The sequence below is a fragment of the Melozone crissalis genome, unplaced genomic scaffold (assembly GCF_028551555.1).
Source record: "Melozone crissalis strain CALT ecotype California unplaced genomic scaffold, PUWL_Pcris_2 ptg000009l_1, whole genome shotgun sequence".
NCBI lineage: Eukaryota > Metazoa > Chordata > Aves > Passeriformes > Passerellidae > Melozone > Melozone crissalis.
In genome coordinates this window covers 1,935,789-1,947,208 of record NW_026535787.1, presented here as the reverse complement: position 1 = coordinate 1,947,208, position 11,420 = coordinate 1,935,789, and the positions used below count along the sequence as shown (strand labels likewise).

Below are 11,420 nucleotides of genomic sequence, written 5' to 3'. Positions count from 1 at the left end.
TTTTGTTGGTGTGTGTGTGGGGTGTGCTTGTGAAGCTAAAGATCATCTCCACGAGACAGCCAGCGATGATGAACTGCGATACGTTATTACGGAAAGGGGAAGGTTCAAGCCAATATTCACACTGCAGTCAATGAAGAGGACAGGGAGGGAAAGCAGTGATGTTCTGGAGAAAGGTGGAAGCCACATGGTATTAGCAGGAACAGCCTCCTTCACTGACAGGCTGCTCTTGAGGCTTTTCCAGTTTTATGTCAATCACTGGAAGGCGGAAGTTAAGGCAAACAGATCTCCAACTCTGTTTCCCTACCAGGAGCAGGATTTGCAATGGCATTCTCAGTGCTTCCTGCTGAAATACTGGGAAAGACCAGCTCCAAAGCAAAGGTTTCTCACCTGCCCCTCCTGCCCTGGCACATGAAACCTGCAGCAGAAACAACGTCAGAGCCCATTGTTTGTGTATAACCAGTCTGCTCTCTTGCAGTGGGAATTCGAGATGCACGGATCCACTGAAAGGTCCAATCACCGCTGCTGCAGAACCAGAGAATCACTCAGGCTGGAAGAGCCTGCTGACATCTCCAAGTCCATCTGCTCCCCCAGCACTGCCAAGGCCACCGGCACCTCATGTCCCCCTGCGCCACATCCACAGGGCTTTAATCCCTCTGGGAACGGGGCTCCACGACTCCCTGGGCACCACTGCACACCCAACCTCCTCACCAAACCTCTGTGCTCCCCCAGCAGGCAGCACAGCCCTGCCACCAGCCTGCACTCCCCCTTGCAGGGACAGCTGATGTCCCACAAGGTCACTGCAGAGTTGGCTGCTCACAGCCTGCCTGTGACAAGCCTCCCTCTGCAGCAGCACTCAATTCCCAGCGGATGCCCTCCAGCTACAGCCTCCCAGAGCCCTTCCCAGGAGGAGCTTTGAATGCTAATCCCAGCTCAGAGCTGCTCACCACAAGTCTCCAGCCTTCCCCTTATCACAGAACACAGAGGCACAGAGATCACACAGCTGGGGCTTCCAACTGATTTCTTCAGGGGGTTGAAGCTGCTTTTCAAAGAGGTTTGGAGAAAATCAACATGGAAATGGGAACAGAAGACAGGCAATTCATCTCCTGTGTTTGGTCCACTTGGCTGATTTAAAGCTTAAAGTGTGTTTAAGTTAGAGACCTTGACATGAGCCTTGCCAGCTTCATCTCAGAGCACGAATGGGTCAAGATCCTTGAACCCCCCATGTTTTGCAGAAGTGCCCCCGTTAATCCTAATGCAGCAGCCTGGGAGAGAGGATCCCATCCATCCCTGCTATCTGCAGCCTGCAGGAAGCCCAATGCCCAGAGCCCTAAATGCACTCCCATTAGGGACTGCTGATCCAACTCCCTGCCTGTGCACTCTACCCCCTCATTAATAAAGATTGTTGCTCATTAACCTTTTGGGGACCTGCATAACAAAGTATTTCTGATCACTCAAGTCCCTGCCACACAAAGCTTGTCCAGCTGCAATCCCCAGCTTCCCAAACCTTCTTTTCCCCATGAATCAGATGCTCTGATGGAAATTCAGTGCCAGGTCCCACAGTTCCTGGGACGTCCTTCCTCCACATCACAATTTCTCCTCTATTTACCAGCTCCACGATCCCTGCTGCAAATAAAACCAGCAATCCTGGTAAAGCAGCTATTACAAGCACACCCACCTGGCCAGCCTGGTGATTCCAGTGTAGCCGTACTGCTTTTCAAGCCTTTCCCACCCCTGCTTTCCCTTGGCTGAGACTGATCCCATCAGTTGAGTCTGAGATGCTGCCTGGGCTCCCAGGCTGCCCTGGGAGCTTATGGGATCCCCATCCTTGGAGATTTCCCAAGTTTCCCTGAACGTGACCTGGAGAAACTGGCTCAGTTTGGGAGTCAGCCTTGCTTTGAGCAGGAGGATCAGAGAAGATCAGGGGCCTTCAGAGGTCCCTTCCAGAACAGCTTGGTTTGGATTCTGTCAGTCAGGTCTGCAAGAACCACAGGGGTTTTTGTTCAGACCTCTTGGCACCTGTTTTCTCACACCTTCCACACATTCAAACACCAAGCAAAGAATCCTTTTGGATCACCATTCCTCCCCTTGCTGCCCTCTCCACCCTCAGCCTTCCAACCCACCAATCCTCCTTGCTCAGCTCGCAGGTTACTTGCCCCTGTTCCCCCTCTCTCTGGGATGTCCAGGAGCTGAGTGAGGGCTGCAGAGGATTTTCCTGGTGCAGGGTAATGCCTGGCACAGGCACAGAAAGGATACTGTCTTCTCTACTTTTGTCTTGTGTGCTTTCCATCCCGGGCAAGGCAGCTGCCACACGTCGGAAAAGCTGCAAAGAACCACAGAGGGAACAGATGAAAACAACGGCTCCCCCCGGCTGAGGCAGCTCAAACAATGATCCAACACATCCCCAGCACTATTTACACTGCTCAGCCCCAAAATCCTGACACCAAATATCACCTTTCTTCCCAGAAAAGGGCAGAGCACAGCTCTTGTTAGTGGAGATCAGAGAGCTGTGTGCAGCAAACCTCCTGCACCTTCCCTGCAAACAGGATGGGTGGGAGCCAGCATCTCACCCCACACCTGCCACGCATGTCCACAGACCCAACAGCCTCCCCAGGGCAGGTGGGAATTACATTTTCACACCTCCCAAGAGGATTGCAGAGGAGCATGGACAAGCTGATGAAGACAAACACACATCCAGGAGCCTGTCACGACAACAGCCCAGCTGACACACATGGAAGAGTGTCTAACAATGGGACGTATGGAAAGGATTTCTCCCAAGCCTCCCCTACCTGTGGCTCAGGTTCCTATGGAACAGACACAGGAACAAAGGAACACAGCCAAACCTAATCCTCATCATTTGGTGCCCATTCCATGGTTTTCCTATGCCCATATTTAGGGCAAAAAGCACAGAACAAAGGCATCCAAAGCCCCTCACTTGAACACCACCTCCAGTCCCCAGCAAGGTCTGAGCTACAAACTCTCCTCATGGTTTTATTCCACTTGAAGGAGGCGAGATGGAACAGGACCGATTCCCTCTCCTGCATTTCCTACCTCTGCCCCTGAGGTTCAGGCTGGTAATTGCCACCACACAGCTTGTCCTGGGCCCTCTGGGTGAGGACCCTGTGGACAACGCAGGAGAAGGGCCCTGGGTCCAGCTGCCCGTCCCCCTGCCCAGGATGCTGTCCCTCCATCTCGCGTTCCCCGTGCATCCCTGGATCCTGCGGCTCTGACGTCAGGCCTGGCGCGTTCCTCCGCTGTCCTGCCTCTCCTCAAATGACACAAAGCTAAACCACTTATTCCCAGTGACCCACTTTGCACAGAAAGCCCAGCCAAGGCACTGCCAGCCTGTTCACATCAGGGCTGTGGGTACCCGAGCAGCCCTGGGGATCCCTGCCCAAGGGCTTTCCCCATTTGGGCTCTCCCAGTGTCCCAGTGATGCTCCCACCTTCCTAAGGTCACTCTGTTGGCCTTACAGCCCCCTCCAAGCTCACCACGAGCAAGCCCCCAGGTCTGTCTGGGATCTTTCTTGGCAGCAATCTGGCACACACTGGAATCTGAGCCAAGGATGGGTCTGAGAAGTCGGGACTCGATGTAACTCCCTCATTTCAGCCAACAAAAAAGCTCAGTATGCCTCCCTCTGTGTTTCTGTGGACCTTCGCCATTAACCTGGACCTTCCAGCCTCCCTGGAAACCTCAGGGAAATCCTCACAGGCCAACCAGGAAGCAACAAAATTCCAGATGTTAAACTCTACCTAAACCAACAGCAGGAATGCCCACATACAGGAAGGGTGAGGAGTCTTTAAAAAATCCTCAGCTGATGGAACTGACTGGAATTCCTGCATTTAAACCACACTGCTGACAGAAAGGTTATTTAAAATGCAGTAATCCTTTCTTTACATTAAGACTAGGAATAAAATGATGCTTTTAGCAGTATTTCTCCCCTAAATTATCGGACTAAAAATAGGAATTTGGCAACTAAGAAAAATCAACTTTATTTCTTATTAACCTTCTGCTTATCGGCCCCAGCATATGTGAATAAATCCAATTAGGGAAACTTCCTGATGGTTGGAAAGCAGCCTTCCCACAGGGCCCTCTGAGCTTGCTGGTGCTGTCAGCCCCGAGCCAGTGTGTGTCTGTACACACATGTACATGTTTCAATGTTTGTGTGGGTATAAAAACACAAGTATTGATGAGCATCCAGGACTTTTTTTCCAAGGCAGGAGTTAAATGCAGCAGCTGAAAGACTAAAAGCCACACAAACTCTCTTTCAGCGCTCAACTCTGCAATCTGCTTGCTGATAGAAACTCTGGAAAGAAGCCTCATCCCTCACCATCAGTTTCAAGTCATTTGCCAAACTGTGCCTTGCCTGCCACTCCAGCCAATAAATCCCAACAGATCAGGGTCACAAAGGACTGCAGGCACAAACCAGTTTTCAGCAATATGGAAAGGACGGGAGGATCGCTGTCCAGATGGAAAAGCCGGCCAAGAACCCTGCTCCCCAATGCAAGGCAAGCAAACATCTCTCCCTAATTCCCATTCTCTGCAACTCTGAGGGTAATTCCTGCCCATCAGATGGGTAAGAATCAGAAGACAGGAGAAAGGCCAGCTCTGTGAGAACAGGGTCACAGAGGGGCTGTGCTCAGAGAGCTGCTGCCGTGAGAAAGTTCTTCTGCCAAGGCCCACATTCATCCCCAGCCCTTGCAGGGCCAGCGTGCAGCGTGCCAGGTACTGCTGGAGGCAGCAACTCCAGGGCCCTCCCTCCCCTCTCCTTCTACAAGGCAGCAAAATGAACCCTGACATATTCTGGGCATGAAATCCAGGGACTAACAATAAGATTCCCCGAACTACGGAGCGCCGAGACAGAGCAGGAATCGCAAAGTCTCCTAAAGCTCACTCAGGGCTGACAGAATGAATCACAGACTACAGCTCTCTGCATTAAAAGGAGCAACTTATCTACTTCTCTTCCCAGCTTAAGGCTCCCCTGGCAATCAGGCTTTGCAGGATCCCAAAGCCAGTCTTTTCCCCTCTGCTGCACTGGTTTAACCCTACAATAACACCGCCAATGCTTTTATTCCCTAATATCCACTCATTTTTCCCTCAACACCCCCTGCCCAAAGCCAGAGGAGGAACAGTGAGTGTGAAGGACCTTGGGGACTGCAAACAGCTCTGCAATCACAGGTCCAACAGCAGCCAGCAGTGAGGTGCCATCCTCAGAGCTCTCCCCTTTGCTGCCTCAGGGAATGGCAGGAGAAGCCTGGCAGCAGCACCATCCCCTCTGCCTCTCTGCTGGGAGAAGATCCTGCACTGGAATAGCTGCAGAAAACCCTGGCACTGGAATAGCTGCGGTTGGATGTACAGAGCATCTCACCTACCGGGGTCCAGCACAAAGGCAGGCCCTCTGCATGTGCAGCACAGCTGCAGGGAGCTGCAGGCAGTGCCCTTCCCTCTTATCTCTTCCCACAGAAAAGCATGAACCAGAAGCTAAAAGCAGCACCAAAGGACAAAAGGCCCCTGGATTCCCACTGTGGAGTCACAGCCATTCCCTCCCCGAGCATGACAAGAAATTCGGCTGTTTCTGGATGAAAATTCTGTGTGAGGATGAACTGAGACCGTGATTGTTCTGCAGGATCAGAATATATTGTGGAGAGAAGTTATCAGTTATGGGAAGGTCAAATTTGCATGCAGCTTATTAAGGATTTCACACAGGTTATGGGAAGGGGACCCATTCTGCAGTTGTACTTTCCCATTTCACTGGGAGAGAATTTATTGCTAAGTTATAAAATAAATTCACACCATTTAGCAGAGAAGCTGCAAGGAAACAGGGAGCTGCCTAAGTGGTGGTATTGAAGTTCTTATCCTTTGATAACTGCTTAAACAACTGCTTATTAAACTAATAAAAAATGAGTTACAAATACTCTAGAATATAGAGCAGCTTTGAAATCCTTGAGAATCCCAGTCCACACCTGCAACACACAGATCAAAACGTGTAAGAAAAATCCATTTTTAATTCTTTTTGAATATCTACTCGTGTGTGTGCACACCACCACATCCCCAGGGTTCCAGCTGGCCCTGAAAGCCACAACTCCCTCCCAGGCTTGGCTACAGAAGCTCTGCAAATGTGGCAGGGCCCAGAAACTCCCCGAAGGAAAGAGGGAGGGTAGAGCTCCTTCATCATCATCACTCCTCTCAGTGAGGCAACTGCTCTCAGTGCACACCCCCAGGTCTAAGCACTCATTAAGGATTGCAGCACAGGATCCAAACCCTAATTATCTGTTGTGGCAGGATAATTGGGGGACCCTGGAAGCCAACCCATCCATGGTGGGTGATGCAGTGAAACAGCTCTGAGTTAACACTGCTATAATTATCCCATTATATAGGGAATCATTTTGCTACTTAGAGGCAAAGTCAAGGGACATTTTAATAACAGACTCTTCAGTCCTGTCTAGAACATGAAGCAGTTTATAATCCTATTTTATTACTCCTCGTACCCTTCTGCACAGAAACCATTTGTGTAATTCCATATAGAAGATATATGTGGAATGTCACCCATACACACAGAATCCCTGATGGTTTGGGTGGCAAGGGACCTAAAGATCACCCAAGTGCCACCCCTGCCGTGGCAGAGACACTTCCCACTGTCCCAGGCTGCTCCAAGCCCTGTCCAGCCTGGCCTTGGGCACTGCCAGGGATCCAGGGACAGTCACAGCTTCTGTGTGCCAGGGCCTGCCCACCCTCACAGGGAGGAGTTCCTTTCCAATACCAAATCTAAATCTGACAATTTGAAGCCGTTCCCTGTGTCCTGTCCCTCCATCCTTGTCCCCAGCCCCTCTGCAGCTCTCCTGGAGCCCCTTCAGGCCCTGCCAGGGCTCTGAGCTCTCCCTGGAGCTTCTCCTCTCCAGGGGAGCACCCCCAGCTCTGCCAGCCTGGCTCCAGCTCTCTGCTCCCCTCTGGGCTCTCCCCAGTACCTTCATCTCTTTCTGTTCCTGGGGACAGGGAGCTGAGCACAGCATTCCACACTGGTGTGTTTGCTCTGTGGAGACACCCATCAATTTATGCCTTCTCCAGGTCTGAATTTTAAGAGCCACAGCTCATGTCAGGACATAAACCCTCATTTTTCTGCACTCCCATCAGTTCAAAAGACCTTTCACTGCTTTCCCCAATTCAAAAGCAACTCATCATCTTCTGGAAATAAATAGCTCTGGCTGTCCAGAAACATTTGCTGGCACTTGCAGTGCCTTGCAGCAGAGTGGGAACAGCAGTTGCTCTGTCCCCCTGTGCACTGGGAGCATTTTAAGCCATCGTGCTCCTCCTTCCCTGGTTTGTTTCATTCACTGAAGCAGAACACAAACAGTCCTCAGACCTGTGCTTCCCCAGCGTCGTGTCTCACTCTCAGTCCAAACAGCCAATCTGGATTACCAAAAGCCCAGGAAAGTGTGATTCTGTACTCACAAAGCTTCTTCCATAACTGCCCTGTTATTTAAGGAAAGGAAGTCCCAAATCACGTGAAGCAAGGCCAGAGATCCTTCAGAACCTCAGCCAACAATTGAGCTCTGAGGTGTTGCTTGCTGTGTGTGCACTACAATTCCCACTGCCCCCAGTGCCAAGGCTTCCCAAGAGCCAGGGAGGTGCTGCTCCCACAAGGAGGGTGTGTTACCTGCAGCCACTCACCTGTTTTACATTGTATCCTGCTTTTGCACTAGTTTCAATGAACATTACATTCAACTCTTTGGCTTTCCTTTCTCCTTCCTCAATGGACACTTGTCTGGGGAAGAAAACACAGAGTTAGGGAGAAAAAAACCTCATAAAACACAAACCTGGACAAATACCTCAATAATTAAGATTTATTACACTTCAAAAAAACCTTTAAGTGTTTTATCTGAAAGCACCTAAAGGGGTTTTTTTTGCCTTCATGGAATCTACAGGTGCTGACAGGTATCACCACTTCACTTCCATGGCACACCCAAGCAGAACTCAGCATTCCAGCAGAAAAGCCAAGTGTTCACCCTTAAAATCCCTGCCCAGGAAGCTCTGCTTTTATGTCTGAACAATTAGCAATCACAGTCCCAAAATAATCATCAAAACCAAAGTACTTCCACAAAAGTCCAAGTGTAACCACCTCATTTGGGAGGGATTTTTCCCTGGATATGTGTTCCACCCATTAGGCAGGACATTACTAAGAACAAATATTTGTAACCAGTTTATTCATTCACTGGTGTGGGCTGTAGTTAACAATCCCTTCTCCCCTGACATCTGTACAAGCTGGTGATGGTTTTTCAGCCCTGTGATGGAAATTTGGCTTAGTCGAAAGAAAGAGGATTTAAAATTGAGATTTCTCTAGTCACAGCCATCTCCAGAAAAAACAAATACATTACAATACACTCCTTAAAATAAGAGCAAGCAGCAGCAGAGTAAGAAAAGCATTTGAAAGCTGGGTGATTGGCCCATACCTCTTATCTGCTAGATCTGTTTTATTCCCCACCAGCATGATGATGACATCGCTGCCCCGTTCCGTTCTGACGTCGTCGATCCACTTTGTGGTTTGCTGGAAGGAGTTTACATCTATCAGAGAACAGTGGAGAGGGTTAGCACTGCAGCTGTCCCTCACAGCTCACCAGGACACACATCTGCACTTGGAAAGAAAAGCTTCAGTTTCCGTGCAGTCACGGAGGAGGGTGATGGAGAATCAGCGAGTGGAACCCCGAGTCTCCCCCACTAAAGGACACAGAGCTCTGGCATTGGTTTCAGATGGAAAAGTGCCTCTTGACAGGTGGGCTCAAAGCCCCAGAGGGAGCCGAGTCCATCTATAATTTGGTTTTGACAGCACCTAAAATAAAAAGTCTTATCACTGTGTTTCAGTTTGTTTTTACATGAAGTATTTTCTGTTGGGAGCGGGGATTAGTTTTTGCACTCTGCTACTCATGGCTGGTGCACCTACAGAGGTTCCTACAGTACCCCTGCTTCCCAAAAATCCTCAATCCCAGCCTTGCATTTTGTACACTTGAATAAATTTCTATTTTCTCTAGGGAATCCCAGGGTTATACAACACAGCAGCAACTCCCGTGCACTGAATGCTTGCCTTCAAAACAAAAATTCCCAAATCTTTGCATAACACCAAAAGCAGAAATTTAACTTCTTCACAGGCACTTCATGTACACCCTTAAAGCTGCAAGGTAAGAATTCCAGACTCTGGGGTGCTTGAATGTTGCATCCCACAGGGAAAAAGGAGTTGGAGGGAAGCTGCCACAGAGCTCAGCATTTGCCAGTTAGTGACACAAAGAGCATCTGAGCAGCCAAAGTAGTTTCAGTACTTAGGAAAGGGGGGGCCTCTGCAGCAGTTCTTGAAAAGTATTGATTTTTTTTTAATGGCTTCTACTGCAAAGTAATATATTGCATGCTAGACAGCCAAGACTTGATCACCTGCCAGTGTCTTAATTCCCTTTACTGCTTGGCAATATTGAATTTGCTGGGTCAGGAAAAAATTCAGAATTCACAGCTAACCTGTAATTTTAGCTCAAAGGAAAGTGCCATTTTTAACAATTAGACCTTTTCTAGGTAAAGCCCCTATTCCTGGCTGTAATCTTCTAGTATTTATAAGTCAAAGGACAAGAACTTATGCATTTGTGCAGAATTAGGCCATTGTTCTCAGTCAATTCTGGTTTAAAACTGATACTGTCTGAAGGTTTAGCTCCCCTAAAACAGAATTTCTGCTCTTTGTCAGTGAGGAACTGGTAAGTTAAGGGGTGTCTGGACTGAGGGGAGGGACAGAAGGAGCAGGGCTGAAGAAGCACTAATATTTTAGTTGACAAAAATGTACATACCTTAGTAAGGAATGAAAGAGCAATTGTTAAAGGGTAAGAGCTTAGTAGTAAGTTTTGCATCTTGCAGCATGTGAGAGTGGCCGATTCCAAGGAAAACGTGATGTTAATGCCGTCTCCCCGCCAGCCCGTGCCCAGAGTTCATTTGAGGGGGAGGGTCAATGAGGTGGAGCAAGCTACACAAGTCTCCAGTTTGAGAATTCAGATACCCATGGACACAAAGACCAAAAGGCACAGGTGATGTTATGACCAAAGGCGGATGGAGGAGTGCAACGAGAGCAGGCAGGACTGGGGGACTGAAGAAAATGGGGTGGGGAAGGGTTAACATGGCCTCTGTGAGACACTTTATACATGGCAACAGCAGCAACCACGGGGCTTGTGTGAAACGAGCAGAGAAACCACGTTTGTCATGCCAGCACGAAGCCCAAGCAGATGACGTGAGAGGACATGCAAAGCTAAGCTAGAGGATGAAAAGGGCAGAGTATTAGAAATGCAGAATTCCCCCCACTCACTTGTGATATCATAAACAACAACTGCAACAGTGGAGTCACGAATGTAGCTAGGAATCAAGCTCCTGAACCGCTCTTGACCTGCTGTGTCCCACAATTGCAACCGTACCTAACAAAATCAGTCAAACAAGCAAGAGAGATGAGACAAAGGTCAAAGGCAGGGCAAATACCTACTTGTGATATCGTACACTACTACAGCAGCGGCAGAGTCACGGATGTAACTGGGAATGAGGCTACGGAAACGTTCCTGACCCGCGGTATCCCACAGCTGCAACCTGATCTGTGGGCGGGAGAAAATGAAAAAAGCCAAACTGCCACTAAAAGGCAAAGAGTCAAGAAATGTTTCACTACTTTTTTTTTTTTTTTTCTTCCAAAAAATAGCTAAGTAAAAAGGAGACACTCATGCAGGAGGTGCCTGGGGACTGGGAGCAGCAGGACACTGTCTCCCTACAGCAATCTCTCCCGAGGGGTAAGAGCAGCCAAACTGGGGGGTGCAGCTTCCCAAAAAACGCTTCCCTTCCAAAAGGGGGGAGTGGAACTGCTCAGCTTCCAAACTGAGAGCACCAACAAGAAAGCTACAGCTCAAGTGATGGAATCACCATCCCTGGAAGTGCTCAGAAGGGTGTGGATGTGGCACTTGGGGACCTGCAGTGCTGGGGATGCCTGGACTTGATCTTGGAGGGCTTTTCCAGCCTCAGTGGTTCTGTGAAATGTTCACCTGCACTTCTCCCTACAGGAGAAACTCATGCTCTGCTCTCCTTGCTCAGGACTCACACAGGCAACCTCCAGCAGCATGAAGGACAGCTGCTGGTGGAAAAGCTCCTCATGTCAGGTTTTTGAGGATAAAACGCTTGTTGTTACTCTAAACTGCAAAATGACACTCACAGACAGGCTCAACGGCTCTTACCAGCAAGGCTCTGGAAGAAAAGGCAAGGCACACTAAAAGCAAGGTGTGCAAGAGCCTGTTGGGCCAAGGAAAGCACATCTCATCCCTCAAGCCCTCTCCATGCAATCCCATTTACTGGGGGTTTATCCAATCCCATTTATTGGGTGTTCATCACAAGCTTCTGCAGCACTGCAGTTTTGTTTCTGCAAATAG

The 11,420-nt window shown here is 49.2% G+C and overlaps 1 protein-coding gene across 2 annotated transcripts in view; it reads right to left on the bottom strand.

Annotated features, from left to right (window-relative positions):
• Nucleotides 1-11,420, bottom strand: part of RAB6A (RAB6A, member RAS oncogene family) — a 39,945-nt gene continuing 28,525 nt past the window's right edge. Inside the window, exons 4-8 of one of the 2 annotated variants that reach the window (XM_054270272.1) lie at nucleotides 10,496-10,601; nucleotides 8,445-8,556; nucleotides 7,666-7,759; nucleotides 2,254-2,320; nucleotides 1-255 (exon numbers count right to left, since the gene is read on the bottom strand). In XM_054270272.1, the coding sequence (XP_054126247.1) occupies nucleotides 191-255; nucleotides 2,254-2,320; nucleotides 7,666-7,759; nucleotides 8,445-8,556; nucleotides 10,496-10,601 (444 nt within the window). In that variant the 3' untranslated portion in view covers nucleotides 1-190. Of the gene's footprint in view, nucleotides 256-2,253; nucleotides 2,321-7,665; nucleotides 7,760-8,444; nucleotides 8,557-10,324; nucleotides 10,431-10,495; nucleotides 10,602-11,420 lie in introns of both variants that reach the window. The other variant, XM_054270271.1, reaches the window with a different exon arrangement.